General features: G+C 42.0%; 4 protein-coding genes across 6 annotated transcripts; all 4 read right to left on the bottom strand.

Moving 5' to 3' along the window:
- Positions 1-1,114: 1,114 nt before the first annotated feature.
- Positions 1,115-3,261, bottom strand: si:ch73-330k17.3 (IGFBP domain-containing protein). The gene is made up of 4 exons (XM_068739949.1): positions 2,934-3,261; positions 1,519-1,606; positions 1,249-1,444; positions 1,115-1,162 (listed from the first exon to the last, which is right to left on the bottom strand). The coding sequence occupies exons 1-4, from the start codon at positions 3,259-3,261 to the stop codon at positions 1,115-1,117; spliced, it is 660 nt and encodes a 219-aa protein (XP_068596050.1).
- Positions 3,262-4,032: 771 nt separating this feature from the next.
- Positions 4,033-8,693, bottom strand: ctdspl2a (CTD (carboxy-terminal domain, RNA polymerase II, polypeptide A) small phosphatase like 2a). Its single transcript, XM_068739417.1, has 12 exons — positions 8,505-8,693; positions 7,792-7,927; positions 7,555-7,701; positions 7,208-7,435; positions 6,567-6,660; positions 6,224-6,335; positions 6,057-6,143; positions 5,924-5,986; positions 5,739-5,818; positions 5,531-5,657; positions 5,339-5,434; positions 4,033-5,083 (listed from the first exon to the last, which is right to left on the bottom strand). Exons 1-12 carry the CDS (start codon positions 8,691-8,693, stop codon positions 5,018-5,020), a joined length of 1,425 nt encoding a protein of 474 aa, XP_068595518.1. The 3' UTR covers positions 4,033-5,017.
- Positions 8,694-10,126: 1,433 nt separating this feature from the next.
- On the bottom strand, positions 10,127-14,438 carry sqor (sulfide quinone oxidoreductase). Of its 3 annotated transcripts, none has more exons than XM_068739035.1 (10): positions 14,329-14,438; positions 13,989-14,193; positions 13,574-13,744; positions 13,369-13,422; positions 13,073-13,267; positions 12,775-12,984; positions 12,422-12,605; positions 11,183-11,250; positions 10,926-11,104; positions 10,127-10,824 (listed from the first exon to the last, which is right to left on the bottom strand). In XM_068739035.1, the coding sequence occupies exons 2-10, from the start codon at positions 14,184-14,186 to the stop codon at positions 10,767-10,769; spliced, it is 1,317 nt and encodes a 438-aa protein (XP_068595136.1). In that variant the 5' UTR covers positions 14,187-14,193; positions 14,329-14,438; the 3' UTR covers positions 10,127-10,766. The 3 variants fall into 3 exon arrangements, with proteins under 3 accessions (XP_068595136.1, XP_068595137.1, XP_068595135.1); XM_068739036.1 differs by having other exon boundaries at positions 14,269-14,431; XM_068739034.1 differs by lacking the exon at positions 14,329-14,438 and having other exon boundaries at positions 13,989-14,259.
- A 597-nt stretch (positions 14,439-15,035) lies between these two features.
- Positions 15,036-19,417, bottom strand: galk2 (galactokinase 2). The gene is made up of 10 exons (XM_068739037.1): positions 19,305-19,417; positions 19,113-19,201; positions 18,627-18,750; positions 18,415-18,508; positions 18,150-18,296; positions 17,923-18,021; positions 17,598-17,750; positions 16,776-16,986; positions 16,137-16,338; positions 15,036-15,444 (listed from the first exon to the last, which is right to left on the bottom strand). The coding sequence occupies exons 1-10, from the start codon at positions 19,352-19,354 to the stop codon at positions 15,237-15,239; spliced, it is 1,377 nt and encodes a 458-aa protein (XP_068595138.1). The 5' UTR covers positions 19,355-19,417; the 3' UTR covers positions 15,036-15,236.
- Positions 19,418-19,585: the final 168 nt, after the last annotated feature.

The raw sequence follows: 19,585 nt of genomic DNA, 5'->3' as shown, positions 1-19,585 counted from the left end.
AATTTATACCTTAATAAAAAGCTAACAAATGTAAAAGATTTTGCATTAAATCTCTATATTCCCTAGTTTTTAAATTATAAATTGTAATTTCTTGTAAAATATCAAGAGCTCCCATATTTTTGGATTGAATTCCCCTTGCTCATTTTGCTCCTGATGTTGAAGCAGTGTGAAAAAAGTTGCAAACAAAACACCGGGTATTATTTAGATGCTAGAATAAATGAATGATGTGACTGACATGATAAAACAGGATGGAAGTAAATGCAGACTTTTGTTTTGGTATTTAAAAAATCCAAAGATTCCATCTTGCGAAATCCTTCCGATAATCGTTTGAAGGACACAGAACAAACTGTCCATTGTTGGTCCACACTTTATTCCCTTTCTGAACAGGCTTCGTTACTGCCTCATAAATCCTCCGTTATTCAATAACCATCAGTGCCGATGGCAGAGTGGACTCGAAAAAGAGGGAGCGATCCAGACAGCCGACAGATCCTTTATCCTTTACTGAGAAATGAAAGGATTTATTCTACATGAAGGTCTGAGATCATTTAAAAGCAATAAATGCAGGAGTTGTTGTCATGTCCAGTCGTGTACGAGAAGCAGGCAGCTAGAAAACGGTCTAACTCAATACAGGTCATATGCAAAAAAATATTTTCATACAAGGGCTTCAATATTTCTCATTCATCTTTATTTTTTATGGGCACTGCCATCAATTCTGTCCCAGTCATTCATTTCAGAACTTATTTTTGAAGTGCAGGTAAACTTTGCTGCCAGCTCAAATACAGAGACCACAGATAAAGCAAAAAAAAAAATGCTATTTTGATTATGTAAAAGCAAATTATAGAACTAGAAATAGTAGAACTCGCTCACTTAAATTAAGATTCCTGCATACCACACTGGAAAAAAGAAATCAAAGACTGTACATAGAAAATGTAGTTTCTTATTATTTAAAAAGCATTTAAAATGTTATTCAAGTTTAAATTGGATTTAAAATGTGATTGTTGAACGCAGATTGTTTTTTTTAAGGTTATACTGTATATACAAAGTTTACAGATAGCTGCCTCTTTTTTTTTTTTGCTACACTTCCTCTGGGTTTCCTCTCTTTTCCCACCTGCAGTTATTTTGGACAGGCTGGGACCAAACACAAAAAGTATCCCTCGGTGCCCTGCAAAGAAAACAGATCACGGCAGTTGAACGTGTGGAGAGTTTTCACGCAGCTGCAGGTGCGTCCGTGGCGTTTCCACCACTTACCTGCAGGCTGTTGTGACAGATGGGACTGTGAGTTGCCGTTAGGTGATTGTGCACACATTTCCCAAAGTGGTGCAGACAGGAAGAATCAGAGAGGGCGCAGGTCTGGGGACACGAAGGGGGCTTCAGCAGCAAGCAACCTGGACAGGTGGTGTGTTGACAGGAACCCTGGCAGGTTTTCTTCTCCAGAGCCACAAACCTACAGAGCAGCAAATTCAGAGTTCAGCTTTAACAAAAAAAAAAGAAAGGGGGAAAGCATTTGTTTTCAGCCACCTGGCCGAGCAGATTGCAGACGGGTTGGCTTGGCAGTATTCCCTGGTGCAGTCTGGATGACAGCGCTCCGGATGCACGGATTCAGTCACTGCATTAACACACATATTAAACAAATATTGTTGCAGTTTGAAGTCAAACATTTTCAAAGGTGTCAAATTTAATATTGTCCCAATCAGCAGCAAAGAAAGACAATCTCGTATCTTGCACTATGTCTGATACCGTGCAGCTTTTTCACAATGAAGTGATAAGAGGTGTGATTAACACCTTTGAATCAAAGGACGCCTTGAGCAGCATTATCAGGCGTTACATCTTCTAATCAAGATTTACTACCGTACATGGTACCCCCCCCCGCCCCCCGCAGCGAATCCCAAATCCAGTATTGTCCTACATTATTTTTATTTATTTATTTTTAGATTCCTTGACCGTGAAAACAAACCTTTAACATTCTGAGTCACTTTGAAATCATTATTAGTTTAGAAGTTATTCACTAAAAGCAACACTTTCAGTAATGGCTGATTCTTCTGGAGCTATTCTAGATCCAGAGCTTTTGAAGAGACAACAAATCCGTTTGTCCACTTCTAATTCCACAGCGTCTTGGTAAAGGCAGCAGAAACAGAACCTCCTTTGTGGAAGTAATCAGAGAGATACTATTGAAAGGGTCCAAAAACCAAATCATTTTGTTGTGATCATTTACCCCGATTTCAACTGGATCTGTCTCCTCAGAAGACAGAACAAATCCGTTGACCCGCTGCGATGTGGAATCGACTCAGCTATAAGAGGACGCTTGTTACAAATCTCTATCTCTAATATTAAATGTACAGTAGGCTCAAACGCTAGTGTACCTCTCCTCCCCCCATTTTTAGAAGAATCTCTATAATATCCACAGGCTGGATCCTATATCCAGATGAAATAGGGAGGTAAGATAGAGATCCCCACCCTACATGCATGTGTCAAATTCCATAAACATCAGTCAACAATCAACCGAGATATTGAGGGACAAATTTAGAAGCTCCATTGATTGAAATGTTACTGAAAAATGTCAAAGTGATCCAGAATCCAGGATCTCTTCTGGATCATCACCAAAATCTAATCATCTGTTCCTGGTAACATTTCTTCCATTTCCGGAAAATGTTCTCAAGATCCATCCATAACTTTGGGTTGCATTTCTACCAGGCAGACAGATAAACAAAATCATAGCCTCCTTGCCGCAGTCATACGTTAGATACAACAGTAGGATCTCGTATAAATACTTCTAAATACTTTGGGAAATGTACTCATCTGTTCCTGGTAACATGCCCAACATTTCCTGAGTTTTGAGTTGTGCTCCTATAGTCGAACAGACCGATAACATCCCCTCCTTGGCAGAGGTCATAGAATCCTGCTCGCTCCTGTTAGAGGTCAGAGAATAGAACCACCTGCTCGACAGACCCCTTTGTTCTCTGCGTCTGGTCCTGCAGCTTCTGGGTCCGGGTAAACGCACAGCAGCCCCTCGGCACACTTCCCCAGATAGCCCCAGGCTCCCCCGCAGCTCTCCCCCTCCACCCTGGCGCACGCGGGGCAGCAGCCGCAGACGCCCGTCGTCACGCCGCCCCGACACCGGAGCATCAGGGCTCGCCGCGCGGAGCAGTGGACCTGCTCGCAGGGCGGGCAGTGGAGCGCCTGGAGCCGCGGAGCCGCCCCGGTGGGCGTCGCCTCCGGCACCAGCATTCCCAGCAAGGCACTGGCGATGAAGAGCATCCGCATCCTGGATCCACCTGCTGTTATCCCGAGGCGAGACCTTTTATATGTGCACATCAGCCCCCCCGCCCCCCACGGGCAGCCAATGGATGCGGACAAAGGGGCTTTCACTGGGTGGCTTTAGATGCACACAGGTAATTATCCCCACGTCTTATCTTCACACTATCTCCCGAGTGATTTTGTTTTGAAAATAAGCCTGAACACCTTCAGATAAGTCCGGTGAAGACTGGTCCCCTTTGTGTTTGGAGTCACGTGACCTCTGGTTCACCTGCCAAGAAAGAACAAACGGATTAAGACACAAGCAGGTTATCTAAACAGGACATCACCTAAATGTCATAGCTGACATAACAAGAAAAGCACTTTTAAAGAGCATAAACCTCCGCCAAGCAGCTCGTTCCCCTCCTAATTGGGTTTACACCGTCCCCATGGTGATCTGGATCTTGATCAAAAGGTTCTAGAGTGTTCTTGGTATCTCTATACACCAACCGTGAAAAAAGTGAATCAGAGTTTATGTGTATTTTTAACAGATTTTTGAATCCACAAATGGGTTTTTAATATTTAAATGTAATATTTAAAGTCATACTTTAGATACAACAGTAGGCTCTCAAATAACTACTTCTCACATGCTCAGAAATACTTTTTAAAATCTGTCTGTCATCCCAACAGACTCAACCTCTTCGTCGAAGCTGGTGTGATGTAGTGAAAAGCTCTGCAGAATGACAGGAACGTTTGTTTCCTAGCTCCAGACGATGTCTTAATTATAAGCAGGAAGCCGAGTCATATAAAAATGAATTTAATTTCAAGGAATCCATTGATTAACACTGAATACAACAGGAGTGATCATTCAATAGTCAATAAAACTTGTGACTCTTTCATCATAAAGATCCCACATCCGAGATGTGACAACATGTTGGCAATTTGCTGGTGCTACAATTTAACCTTTCTCCTGCATAACAAATTGAGGTGATACACACCTGTGTAGAAAAGTGACATTTTACATCACCTACAAAGGGCTGGATGTCAAAGTGCAATATGCCTAACCCCCCCACCCCCCCACGCCCTTTGTCAAAGAGGATAGAGAATCAGAAATGGACTCAAATACAAATCTCCAAAATTAGAATTCAGCCGCTATGGCTTTGCATTCAGTTTGTTTTCTATTCTAGCTTACATTTCATGACTTTAAAATATTGTTTCAGAAACATTTTCTTCCCAAAGATACATGGTTTCAAAAACTGCACCTCATTACAGACAGCTGCATGTCATGGAGTAAAAGCATCACAGGAATAACGCAGGCAACTTCAAACAGAACACACTGACATTTGTCGGGTTTATAAAAGCAACCAAATCAAAGAATACATCGGCATTGAAAATAAAATGACGTTTAAAAACCTGGAAGAAAAAAAAAAAATACTATGTACAAATATTTACAGGTAAGTGGGTGGATTATTATACAGGGTTAAACAGGCCGGTCAAGGTAGGCGGCGGCTACCGAGGTCCATTTAATCCAACACTGCAGGACATTCAGAACGGTTCCTAAAGGATCGAATAGCTTCCAGAAAACGTCTCGTCTGAAGACATCCGACTCAAATACAGCTTTCAATTTGTTTGAAGTGGTTTGGAAAAAGATCATAGCGATATTAATAACGATGATGGTCATGTGTGCAAAGAGAGGATCCTTTGAATATTTCCTTTTGGGGGGGGGGGCTCTTTTTGTGTTTCAAAGTTGAGACCATCTTCAACCGAAAGACAAGCAGGGAGGTCGTCAGTCTGGAGGAAGGAGGTCGTGCAAACGAAACTGCTGACGGATGTGAGGTCTGACATCTTCGTTCTGCAATGAGGAGTAAACACAGACGATAAAACGCCGTCAGTCAAACACTGATGTCGACCCCCCCCCCCCCCCCCCTCAGATTTGATTCCCACCTGCATCAACGAGAAACACGACAATCTAACAATCCAACCGTTAAACGCTGATACAGCCCAATGATTCCTGACAAGGTTCAAAATCAAAATCGTAAAAATGCCTCATGGTTTTAATATGTACAATCTAATATTATTATTATTCGGTAACTGTTTAAATACACACCAGCTCCACGAGCTTCTCCAGGAAAGGAACGAGCTTTAGAAGCTCGCTGTCGTTTCTATCCACGAACCAGCTCTCGATAGGGATCCCGTTGGAAAGCTGAAGGACACACAAATTGAGTACAACGTTTTTGCACAGACAGGGTTAATTTAAAATATATTTGAAACTGTTTTTCTTGTTGCGAGAGCGTTTTACCTGATAAGCAAAGGCTTGGGGCGAGTTGTCGATTATTATCGTCTTGGAAAGATCCCGTCCCAGAATGTTGAGGTCTTTAATGTAATTTCCTTGGACACACACGCAGTGTTCACGGAATAGCCTGTGCCTGAAACAAAAACACAGGAGGGAATAAGCCTCACCCGTAATACGACAACGCACTCTTCAGATATCATCTGTCATCGCTTACCTAACCAACTGTTTTTTGGGATCCAGGATGTTGAGCAACTTGTCAGCGTAGACTTTCTTTGAAGCCGTGAAGAGAATAATCTGAAGTTTTAATGAACAGTAATGAATTAATAATATATAAATTTAGGGTAGGGTCATTCACAAATATTAAACGTGGAGTCGATTACAAAGGAAAGAGCATCTCACCTCATACATCTGAGACATGCGCTCAAGAAACTCACGGAAGAAGGGCCTCAACCGAACATAAACCTGCAAATGAAAAAATGAATACAAAAACTTTGACCTGGTCACTAGAAGGATTGCATTTAATTGATCCTACCTGGTATATGACATCTTGAAACAGCACAGGGAATGTCAGGGCTGCATCTTCTAGCTCATTCAAACTACAGTGGACCAGAGTTTCATCCTGACGACGGAAAACCCAAACGTTAAGGTTGTTTTGGAATTTAAAACAAGATGAAGAAGAGGAAAACTTTCAGCGCTTACCAGATCCAAGACGAGAGAAAACTCTGGTGTGCTGCGTGTCTTCAAAGGTAACGCTGGTTTACGCGTCAGCTGCTCTTCTGTCAGCGGAGGCACATGTTTGATGAAGAAGTACCTGGGCAGAAATGCACGTGTTTCCGCCCGTTAAATAATAACAGAACTAACATTTGTTGATTTATAAATCGTTCACAGCAGCAGCACTTTTCAGACCGGCCTCAAACTAGTGTTCTGCTGCCATCTGGTGGTGATGAAATGTCAGAACATTTCCAGTTCTGGTCACAAGCCGACATGCAATGTCACCTTGGATGACAAATTTCCTCAGAGCAACTAACTTCAATCTACTTACGGATCAAAAACTTCCCAGTCCTCTTCATAGGAGGTTTCTGCAGGAGCTGGAGGTAATGTGTGTGGATAACCACCGTCTGGTATGCAGCCAGGAGCTGAAGAAGACGAGAGGAGGAAGAGTTCAAAGAAACGATCGAGTAACCAAGTCATCACCGGAGGTTTAAGGCATTCCGTTTTTAACGATCGTTTCGGCATGATCCCACTTTTACGAGAGAGTCTGACAAAAATCAGCCAAATAACTTCCCTGCTGATTAAACAAGGAGATGAAACCATTTTAATAAAACAGCAGCCGAGTCAGTGTCATATGGAGCGCAGCACACAATATACTGCCGAGGAAAAACGCTGGAGCTTTATGTTCTAACAAATGACGCAGAGGTTTTTGAGTTTCATGAATTTTGAAACACAATGTGCAGCTAAATAGAGGTTATATAGAAATGACACGTTTACAGCATAAGAAGCTTTCCAGCATCTCTCATCCCGTCTTTGTTGATTCTTTCTCGTCTACGTTTTCACAGCCGTCCTTTGTGACCCTTGTGATATTCCTATTTTCTGACCGGGGACTCAGGTTCTGTTTGAGCAACATCCGGATGTTTCCCCAAATCAAAGTATCAAAGCCACGGCCGGGTGCGTCTGCAGTCGTACCTGTTAACGGTGGCATGTCAGTTTCAGTCACAATCTCCCCTTCTTCTCCGGTCGGATCGTAGGATAGCTGGAGCCTCTGTGGCAACGCGGGGGCAGTGTGACATGGAGCGATGCCCTCTGTAGACGCGAGAGTGCTGCTTGGCGTTTCTTCTGCCCGTTCAATGTCCAGCTGTTTCATGATCTCCTCCGCCTCCAGCGCTTGGCCGGGAGAATCCGAACCGGGAGTGGCTGAGGAGAAACGGCAGCCGCCGTCAGAACATCTTAGTCCAATCCGACACAACGGTGAGTTCCACTTTAGATCAGAGCTTTGCCGATCCCATTTATCGGGAGATTATTTTTTGCTTTACCAGTTTTAGTTGCTGGTGAGAAAAAGTTGAAGACCGGAGAGAAGATGGTTCCGAGCAGGGTGGTGCGTGGCGGGCTGCTCGCTGCCTCTACGGGGGCCTCGAGTTTACCGTTTGGTTTGATGGGTTTACTACTGCAGGTCATGGTGTCTAAAGAAGTCAAAAGAAAATCCAAAGATATTAAAAATATCAACAATGACGAGCCAGTTCTTTAAAACCCTCGTTTCTCTTCTGTCGTACCTTTATTTGGACTTTTCCGGCAAACTCGGGAGACAGTTTTGCTGGAGAGGGCTCTGGTCTGCGGTGTTGAAGTAATCAGATTACCACCGGAATTACAATCAATACGACTTCTCTTGGCGGGAATATCCTGCTCCACCTATCAAATAAAAGAACAGGGATTCAGAACCAGACAGGGTTACAAATTCCTCACATTATGCTAACTTTCCAAAAGCTTTTCATTCCTTATCTCCCAATTATTTTAATAAGAAATACGCAAGAACTGAGAAAAGGCAATTACTTTATGTTGGATGTTGTCACATTAAATCCGTGGTTTTCTGCATCAACTTCCTGCTTAAGGTTCGTCGAGCACAGATTTTCATGCTTTACTAATATACTCGGATGTCCTTTCTCATACTCTCTCCACAAACTACAACTCTGAACATGACGGTGATGACATATTATTTCTCACTGGGCAACAGGTTGAACTAAGAATGATTAATGACTTTTTCTGTTAACACAACAAACTTAGTTACTGGTTTAGCAGCTCTTTTATTACAATTTAAAACCCCTATAAGACAAATACTTTTTTGTCTGTGTGACTATTTAACACAACCAAGCAGCTGAGACACGGTTTATTCTGTATAAAGTCGGAGCGTGTACTTCGACCTCCAACAGAGAACTAGAGTAAAACCAAAACCAAAAGAGAACAGATGCAAATCCGGACGTGATCCCACCTTGACAGCATTTCCACGGATGAACTTCTTTATAGTGGAGAACAGGCCGGTTTCATTCTTCTGCATTTTCTCTCGACCACTGACCGGTGATGGCTCCACTTCACAGTGTTTCCGTTTGGCCTGGGATGGATGGGTTTGACGGCCTCTGTTTGACTGCTGAGGAGCTTTACGCACTCTCAGCCTCATCATGCTCCGTCGTCACATAGAAAAGTCTTAAAGGGAGGAAGAAAAAAAAAAAGAAATGTGTCAATAATGAACAACAATACCCCGAACAAGATACAGCGACTGTTTACATACTATGTAGCAGTAATAAACACTGAAAATGTCCATGAAACCGTAATAAATTATGAAAAATGATTATAGACCTCGTTTAAAATGAGTTTACGCTAAGTACAATTGCATTCTTTACGAATGCTTGGTCAAATATGCTAAATCAGATTTTGTAGCGTACCAGCGTCGCTGCCAATCGTTAGCTGCAGCTAATGTTAACCAATTGCTGTTGCGCTAACACCGATCAATGGTTTCACGCTTCTGTCGAACGTGTAAACGAACAGTTATCAATTCGCGAGGCCCTACCTGCACCTGTCCAGCTGATTTATCCGTACCGAATCTGATTTTATCCCAACGTAGCTCAACCATTAGTGGGGTTCAGTGGGTAGCTAGCACAAGCGGCTACAGCTAGCATTCAGGCTAACAAAACACCCAATTGGAGCGAAAGCAAGGCTGTGACATTATGCAGTTCAGTACCCAGAGCACATGCCGCATGCGTCCGCAGGAATATATCTATGTTTAACGTGTAAACCATACATAAATTCATACAAAAAATAGATAATTACTAACTAGGGTCCAGCTAGCGCGTCATTTTGTTCGCTTCCATTACTATTTTCAGCCATTAGACTACGCCCCCCTCGTTGCTAACGCTAGCCGCTAGCTAGCCACCTTTTTGTTTACATTTTGACGTCGTTACTTACTGATTATCCGGGAGGGGGGGCTCTTCAAAAGCGCTGTCAGCTTCGGGCCGCGACCGTGGCGGCCACCGGTAGAGGTCAGTCCGCGGTTGCTGCTGCCAGCTGTGTCCGTCTCTCTGTAGCTAGTCACTGGTTAACCATGTCTGCGGACGCCATTTCCCGCCTCATCACAAATCTAACGCTGGCGGTGCGCGCAGCGCGGCGTCAACAAGTCCCGGCAGCGGGCGCACCGCAGCTGGACTCCGGCTCACTGCAACCATCTATCCCCGCTGGCGTTTACCTGTGACTTCATGACAGCCACACAAAAAAAAGTGCATTTATTAGTCTTCTCCGGCGCCTTGTGGGGGATCAGGCTGACGCCTTCTAAGCCTAAGTAAATACTGATTATAATACAAATGCAGCAACCAGCGTACACCTGTACAGAATAAAATGCATTTCAGTAAACTTCACTGCATGAAGTAGAACGCTAAAGATTTAATCAGTAAGCAACACTGATCTGACATGCTGTAAAAATCAAGCAGTTATTTTACAAAGGTTTTTTTTTCTGTTTAAATGAATCAATGTTGCCTGCTGTTAACATTTATTAAAAGTCACTCAGCAATATGAAAAAAACAGTACATTTCCAGTCTCTTGAACAATTAATGGAACCGAATCTGTAAAAACAATAAAACGTCCAGATTTTTTATTGTTCATTTGCACTTTGTCAAATTGTTTTTGAGAACAATAATTTAAGAGCTGGATGTATAAACAAAGTGGATGACAGCACAGGATTTAGGACATGGATGAAACCCACTGGTTTCTAAAACTGCATAGCAGTGCACTTAATAAAAATAAGACTTAAGTTCTAGGGTTTAAAAAATTAGCACTGGTTGGATAAAACGATCGTCAAAAGCAGCAAGACTTTACTTTGAGACAAAAAGAATAAAAGCAGCCGAAAGCAACATCAGATTTGAGTGTTTTTGCCCTATAATCAACTCTCGCTATTGGACATCATTTGCTTCATCATTTCAATGCCGAGTTAATATTACATTTCGGTTAACGCCATCGTTATCATTAGAAATGATGTTCAGTAAAGGCAGCCTCGGATGGGTGGCGTCTCCCTGGAGCAGGTCCCAAGCCCGGGTTGCGGCAGGAATGGCATCCGGCGCAATAATTTCCCAGAATTATGCATGCAATCGCCGAGAAAGTTGATTTGCTGTGGCGACCCCTGACGGGACAAGTCGAAAGACGAAGAGGAGGAAGAAGAAATGATGTTCCATCCATTGTCTAAAACCTGCTCAGTAATAGCCAGGTTTCATTTCATCCCCAGATGAAAGAGTTTCCGATATGGTCCTGGTCCACCCCACAGGCCCCTGACATAAAAAAAAAAAAAGAATTTTGAATTAGATGAAGGGTCTGATGCGATTCCTTACAACCAACTATTAATGTGCATTTTTTTTAACCATACACATACCTCAGGAGCCCGTACCAATAGAGGTGAGGCATCACATCAGCTTTCATATGATACATGAGTCTTCGTTCTTTGGCTTGGTTAATGGGGAATGTTTCCAGTGGTTGTCCATTATAGTCAAACTCTGCTAGAATCACCGTGTTGTAGCTTGTAATCAACGGACACGAGGTGTAACCATCATACTGTTTACAAGGAGGTAACAGGTTATTAATACATTTCCATCAAGAAGTTAAGTCTAAAATATTTATATATTCGCCTACCTTTTTATCCGGCTTCTCGTTTCTCAGTACTTTTCTGATGGTTCTGTCCAAGATCGCCGATTGTGCAGCTGCAAATGAGAAGACAAATGTAAGCGTGAGTAAATTCTATTTTAAGGCATGGAGAAGGCTAACGATTCGTCTTAAATGTCTGTGCAGTATAAACTGCCCCTGCAAGGAGAACCTTCACACAAAAACCTTATTGGAGCTGCTTCAACATATCCATAAAAAAAAAAAAAAATAGTGGTTGATTGGGTTCATGTAGGTTATAATAAATAAAAGAAATTCCACTCAATATTTTCTTCAGCTCGATCCTTCAAATAAGTTTAAAGAAAAGTCATTGTTTAATTTGAAAAACATTACTCATCATTAACAGAATGACAACTTAACAGTTTGCTTCTTGACTCAGGGTAAGTCAGAGTCAAGCCATTTTACAAAAGCAAAATACAAAAGTCAACGGTTTGTTGAAGGCGCTTCACCTCACAATCTTACTTTACAACATTGAAGAAGCCTCTTGGATGAGAACTGAAATGATTTTAACTTTAAGCAAGTTGAGTTGACTTTTTCTTTTTTGCGCTTCTTGCTTTACCTCAAACTGGGATGACTGAAAACCTACACAGACATGAGAGGAAACTGAATTCACACCCAGCAAGGCAGCATGGAGCAGAGTACTGTTTGCTCGCCTGAATACACCCTCAGACCAGAGGATTAGTCACCCTCATCTCAACAGTCACCACCCTTCATTAAGCTCAACTGTACTTTGATCTAAGCGATAAACAGACATTCAGTGTCAGCCGGTTAGTCCACTTCAGTATCTATACTTTACATGCCAGGCTAAAATGTTAAAAGATAATATACAGGCTGTAGCAGAGATCGATTTATCAATTTCATCATTGCCAATGTCATTGCTGGGAACATCCCATCACTTAAGCAACAGTCAGACGCACGATATTTGATCTAATTTAACAGAGCACTAATTTTATTTCACCCCGTCTGTTTGTCACACACTTAAATTCAGCACAAAGTAAACTGAAATACAGATTAAAATTAGTGAGGTGGCAGATGTTCCTGAATTACAAGCTATGCAGAGTGTGTTTCATAATCTTGCGTAAACACTGAATTATGCAATACATTCAATTTAGAAAAAGAACAAGTAGTTGCCTAATAGAACATTCTGTACTTAATTTCTAACAGTAATACTTCACAATACTACATTACGATACTGAAACTAATGACTCTTACCAACAGCAGCGCCCGTTTTGGATGTGGGCAGGTTGGTGCAGTCTCCAATCCCAAACACATTCGCATACCTCCTGTGTTGGAGGTTATATTTGTCGACATCCAGCCATCCGGCCTCGTCCGACAAGGGGCTGCCTTTAACCGTCGAATTAGGTCCCATCGGTGGCGTGACATGAAGCATCCCATACTAATAAAAAGAAGCATAAATACATATTTATTCAGAGCGTTTCTGTAATTTGTTGTATATTTTGGAGCAAAGCGATACGAAATCTGCTGTCGACTCGAATGCTAATAACTAAAACAGAAAGAGATGGATTTAAGAGGAGCCCAGCACAGTAGCGCAGTATCTCATTTACCTCAATCACTTTGGTTTCACCTGGTTTGTCGAGGTTTTCAAAAACGGCTTCCTGCTTGTCTGCACGCACTTCTATGAGGTTGCGCCTTAGGTTCACTTGTAGGTCACGGCGTTCCACAATGTCCCACAGTGAGTCAGCATATTTTTTTATCGCAAAGAGCACAGGAAGGGATGTGTTGTAAATTATCGTGGCCTTGGAGCGTTTTCCTGTCTGTGATAGAAACATGAGAACATCCCCTCAAGAAAAGAAACGCACATTTTCGCTAACATGTCATTGCCGTCTGAAAACATATGGATACCTTTCTAAGAAAGGCGTCCGACAGGTACATGATCTTCTGTGGAGCTCCAGCACATTTCACAGGAGTATTTGGGAACGTGAATACAGCGTTGCCCTCTTGGAAGTTCTGCAGTGCTTTCCATGTTTTAGCCACAGTTTCAACCGAGTAGTTGGATCCAATCTGTGGATGCTCAAATCCCTCTGGCAGTCCTCGGATCTACAGAGGAGAAGAGTTTCCCAGGATGTAAATGAATTTATGTACAATAGAGTGAATTTATGGGATTGCTTTAGAGGTGAAAGGGCAAAGTCTTACTTCACCTTCTCAAAATGAAGTTGTAAACCAAGAGCCACAATCAAATACTCGTAGGAAATCTGTGATAACAAATGTACATAGAAGTTCAATTCCTTTAATCTGCTTCCTTGCCTACATCTAAAAACCCAGACAATAGATGATGTGATGCTATGTACATTTATAACGTCAATATAAAAATAGGGAAACAACTGTTTCCCTTGTCAAACATACCTCAGTCCCATCGTCTGTGCGAACGGTATTAGTGTTTGGGTTTATTTCCTGAACTTTAGATTTCACCCACTTCACTCCGGATGGCATAACACTCGCAGTGGAACGACCCGTCGACTTTAAATCTTTTGCACCGGCCCCAACCAGCGTCCACAATGGCTGATAGTAGTGCATCTGGGGGGGGGGGGAAATGTTGTTACCCACAAAAGAAAATAAACTCTGCACCGACATTAATGCCATTCTCACCATCTCACTCATTTACCCCAAAACAAGTTCTTTTTTTTTTTACTTGCATATATCATGAAAAATAATGCCGCAGTGGGTAGCACTGTTGCCTCACAGCAAGAAGGTCAGAGGTGAGGAGTCTGTATGATCTGCGTGGGTCCTCCACTCTGGGTTCTTGTTTAAGGAACATTACCTCACTGGGTTCCACGACAGCCACGTTTTCGGCTCCCACCAGCCTCTTCATTCGGGCACTCATTGCAATCCCCCCGCTGCCTCCACCCAGCACCAACATCTTGTAGTGCTGTTGGGCAGAAACACGGCTGCTGGTGTGAAGATGAGACGCAGCTCTGCCAGTGAGGTGACACTGCCTCAGGCGATACAACGCAGCCATTCTGCGTCTGAAAATTAAAGGAAACAAACTCAGTGTGATCAGCAACAATATCATCTGTTTGCAGTTGTTTTGTTACGTTTACCTGAACTCTGCTGCTGCGTAGTGGTTTTCAGCCTGTAATATTAACTTTAATGATACTCACCTTCACTGAAAGTCCCGTTAACCACACGTTTTATATCCTAAAACTACGCAAGATAATCGCTTTCACTAAGAACAGGAAGCGAGGCGGCGTTAGACGTCAGTGAAGTGACAGCAGCCAGGAAGTGCAGGAACCCACGGCTTGAAGGAGCGATACAAAACAAATCTGGAGTCCCGCCTCACCCGGCTCTCGACCAATCGAAATCCACAATAGCAGCTCAACGTTGGAAATTATTAGAATCCTACTATGGTGAAGGCGTAGCTCACCCCTGTCTGCTTCTGATTGGCGAGTCGTTGACACAAATCCTACTATGGTGAAGGCGTAGCCCACCCCTGTCTGCTTCTGATTCGCTAGTCGTTGACACAAATCCTACTATGTTGAAGGCGTAAACAGTCCATGTCTGCTTCTGATTGGCTAGTTCTTGACACAAATCCCACTACGGTGAAGGCGTAGCCCACCCCTGTCTGCTTCTGATTGGCTAGTCCTTCACACAAACCCAATTTATTTATAGATCCATTCCTAGTTATAATCCTATTTTATACCTCATAATTTGTTGATTTAGACACAAATAGTAAAAGCTTCGACTCTGTCCTGATAAGTATCATGGAGCTCAGCATTCATCCATACAGACTATTGCTTGTAGAGTAAAATATCATTTTATTTATCATCTTTTTTTTGAGATAATGAAGTTACAGAAATCAATTTCTTCCCAAAATAAAAGGCCATTTACAGTCATGATTTCAAGCATTTCCTGACATGGCAAACACATTCCCTTTGTAAGAAATAATTATCCATGGTTAATGAATTATTGGTCCCCAAATTCCACAGTAATCTGTAGGTGAAAAGAAAAGTGTAAGAAAACTTAATTTATCCCTGCAGCAGTGGAGTTAAAGCTGAACGATGACGACATATCACTCCTCCAGGAGAACTGCGGCCCCCCCACCAGGCTTTGACACAAACAGACTCTGTTTTTCCATGGCTGCTCTGCGTGGATCAGGCAGGTAGTAGGCCTCCCTCACTGCTTGCAGGAAAGTCTCCACCTTCTCGCAGGGAACCATCGACACAGCGCAGCCACCCCAGCCTGCTCCGGTCAGCCGGGATCCCACAGCCCCAGACGACCTTCAGCAAAAAGAAACAAGATCATGTTCTGATACAAAAGGACAACTTCACAAACGTAGGCAGCGAGAACATGGAAGAGACGAACACTGACCAGCCAAAACATGGGTATTCAAACATAGCATTTAGCTCACATGCAGCTAACATACATAAAAATGTATTTGAAGAAAACAAACTAGCATATAATGCAGAGGATGTAGCAAACGGCATGTCTGAGTTTTGCTTCCGGAGAACAACTTAAAGCATTTACAATATTTCTTACTAACACACACGTCGCTTAAAGCCTTCCAATTGATTAATTCTTTTACTTAGTAAAATAAACCTTAGAGGGTGGGATTCCTCTTCAAAGCTTATCTCATAAGAATGGTTAGAATGGTTTACGCTACTTTACTGTGCACAAACAGAAAATGGAGAATAAATTATGTGGGACGTAGGAAATTAAGAGTATAATTATTATGCACTACGGAACTGAGATAAACTAAAACACCCAAGATAAAGTTGCTTCATTGAATTAATCCACATAACAAACAAAATACTGCAATTTTTCAAAACATTGTTTTCCTCAAACCCTATTATTATTTTTTTTAAATTGGTAAATATAAACCAGCTGACATCTCATGTTATCGCATTTTTGTGTCTTGAGTCTGAATGTGGCACCGTAAGTAATAAGTAACGTGAGACTTTTGCGCACTCACAGACAGATGTCCACCAGTTGATCCAGCTCAGGGCAGCTGCATTCATACAGGTCTCTGCAGCTTGCATGACTCTGGTTCATCAGCTCTCCCAGTAGCTGAATGAATTCGTCAGGTTGAGATTCGCACACACTCTTGAACTGCAGCACTCGATCAGCCTCGCCGTAAACATGCCGGGCTCGCTGGTGCAGCCGGAAATGAGTCACTAGGATACAAGGGAGGAGGAAGAAGAACGTTTGTCAAGTCACCCATCAGCTGTATGGATGATACCATCACATCAAACACGGTGGCATCTTTTAAAGAAGGCCTCTACAGAAGAAGGATGTGAGGATATCGTCAGTCATTTCTTCTGAGCGTGGCTACAATTCATTTTTCTCACAATCACCAGACAATAAAAATCCAAAGGATATGTAGTCTCATACTGTATATAATAAAATAAATAATATCACACTGTCTGTCAAAATAAGTCGCTACCTACTACCACAGCTACCTTTAATTTTGATTCTTTCAAGTAGCTCAGAAAATTCTGAGAAATGTTAGTATGCATCCAAAAGAATGGAACTACTTAAACGTATAAAGTCCTTGGAACAGATTTTTCCAATGATAATTCATTGTGACACTTAAACATGCACAGACGCTCACCATGCTGGGTGTTGGTGCTCAGCAGCTCTGTTGAGAACTGCTCAGCGGTGATTTCCAGCAACCTGCAGATCTCCTCTCGGCTGTAGGGTTCAGGATGCAGCACCTCCTCCACCAGGGCCAGCATCTGCTTCAGCGAGGCCTTCAGCTCTGTCTGAACATCGGCCAGCCTCAACAGTTTGCTCAGGTCCAGTTTGCGCGCGCGGGCCAGCATCTGAAAGCACACCCACCAAAACCCTTTACAAACAACTCTGACATACTTTTTTTTTTTCTTTCACTCACTGAAACAGGAGACCTCTGGCTCTGATATTAAATTATAATGGGGTCCCATAGCCCCTCCTAATTATTATTATGAGGGGTTACAGCAACCCAACCTTCTCCACTTCACCCTGTCCTTTGCATCGTCCTCCCCAACACCAGCCACTCTCATGTCCTCCCTCACTACGTCCATGTATCTTCTCCTGGGCCGACCTCTAGCCCTGTTCCCTGGCAGTTTCATCCTCAGCATCCTTCTACCGATAACGAAAGGCTCTCCTATTCCTTATTATTTTGTTTATTATGTTTTCTAAATTATCCAATAATTTGGATGTTATTTTTATATTATAGTAAAATAAAATAATGCTTTACGGCACGTTAAGTTACGTTTTTGCTCGTATCTACTGGTTGGCTGGTTTATTGATGCTCTTCACCTACACCAATAAAGTTGATCACGTTGAATTGATCACTGATCTACATGAATGTCAAATGACAGACTGTAAAAAAACAACAACCGAGGACAAATAGAGATAAAAATTGTTCGACCGTTCCCAAGAATGAGAATAAAACCTTTGTGGCGATTCGACATTCCACTACACGGATGTTGTAGTGAGAACTAGCAGCTTTGTTCACTTCCACACAGCAGTTCGAGATCACAAACACGGCCTCGTCAGGGAGCTTGACATCAGTGGCTCTCAGAGGCTGAAACTCGATCAGCTTTGCCTGACAGACACAGATAAAAAAAAAAAAGAAAGAGGCAAAACCATTATTCAAGTCACTGCTTTTATAGAAGGAACTTCACAGTCTTACATCATCAGGCTTACATTTTTTATATTTTTACTGAACATGTTGCTGGAATCTATAAAATGTAACATCTTAAAAGAACTCTACATACCATTCCTCTCTCTGCCAGGTATGAAATGGACTGGTCCATGCCCCCTCCCTCTGTGCCAATGTAACGCTCACATTTGGTACATATCTCAGCCAATTCCACCTCAGGGATTATTACAAATAAAGTACTAAATATACAATTTAAAAATGACATTACCTACTGGAATTAAAGTGAAACACATATTGATTTGTTTTCATTTTTAAACACATTAATTTAACAAAGTGCTTTACCTTTGGGAGGGACTTTTGATTTGCCTCCATTGTTACAAGCCCAGCACAACAAACTAAGGCACTAGAGCTGGACAGACCAGAGCTAGGAGGTATGGTTCCATCAATGACGCATGACATTCCCACTAATGGAGTGATCCCAAACTTCTCCTGTAAAAGGAATACAGTTACTTTGGTTTTATTAAAACATTTTATTGTTCACTTCAGGAAGCCTACTGAAGAATAAGTAAAAAAACAGACAGGAAAAAAAAAAACCCCAACATCTTACCTGAATCCCTTTCACTCCACAAAGGAAATAATAATGCCACATTGGATTCTCTCTGTCTATGACAATGTCCTCTGAGCATGACACAGAAAAATCCCTTCAAAAAGACAAACATTGTAAAAACCTGTGATACTGTACTTAGATTTTAAGTTTCTGAATAAATTATATAGACCGGCGTAAAAATGCAACAATCAATATGGGTGGTGAGGTCTTACTTGTATTGAGGATTTGTGTTGGACAGCACAATTGTCCCTGAATTGTTCACAGAGACAGCTGCAAGGACATTTTGCTCAATTGCCATTGGAAGAACAGAATAGCCACAGTAATCAATATGCTCTCCTGTTAAATATGAAGAAACCAGAAAAACGTTAATTAAAAGGATTCATCTGTACATGAGGCAAAACAATTGTAACTTATAAACTGACAAATGACATAATTAAATTATTTATCTTCAATGAATAACACATTTCCCAAAGGTTGTCTTCTTCCTTTGAGGTTGGGAAGGCATTTACTTGAATACTAAAACAGTACAACCATTAAGGATGTCCCTTTTGTTGGCAGAACTCTGTTTTCAAACACTAATTTTAAAAATTGCGCTTCTTATTATTATTATTGTGTCTGGCCAAATAAAAGCTCATCATCCCAAGTAGCTCGATTTGGCAATCAATTCAGTTAAAACTCATTATATAAAATGAAATTACCTATCAGATTTACTCTTCCGGGTGCATATGCAAAGAAGAGAGGAGATTCTCCATACTTTGTCTCAAAAGTATTTTTCACGTTTTGCAGCCTGTAAAGAATTAGAAATCAACAAAGTGAGTATGCGACATAGTACGCTGCTGAAGTTATTTTATACACGTCTGACTATCAATCATCTCATCACTGACACTCACCTGCCATCGGCACAAATCACGGCCTTTATCTTTGGTGGGCTTTCATCCATCTTTTTTACTCTTAAAAATAAAGCAAACACTTCCTGTTGTCACACTGCATATGTTTTTTGTCGTGAATCGGCTGACTGTCACCAGAGCAGGATTCCGTAGGCGGATGTTAAATTGCTGAACAGGGATCACACTTTCGACACAACGTCGCCGTACAACCCAGGCATTAAAATGCGCACGATGATGACGTATGATGCTAGAGCTAGAAAAACTGTTACCATGGATATCTCCGG

Source organism: Brachionichthys hirsutus, chromosome 5, assembly GCF_040956055.1.
Source record: "Brachionichthys hirsutus isolate HB-005 chromosome 5, CSIRO-AGI_Bhir_v1, whole genome shotgun sequence".
Classification (NCBI taxonomy): domain Eukaryota; kingdom Metazoa; phylum Chordata; class Actinopteri; order Lophiiformes; family Brachionichthyidae; genus Brachionichthys; species Brachionichthys hirsutus.
The sequence above is the reverse complement of the archived record's forward strand: the minus strand, read 5'-3'. Positions and strand labels throughout refer to the sequence as shown.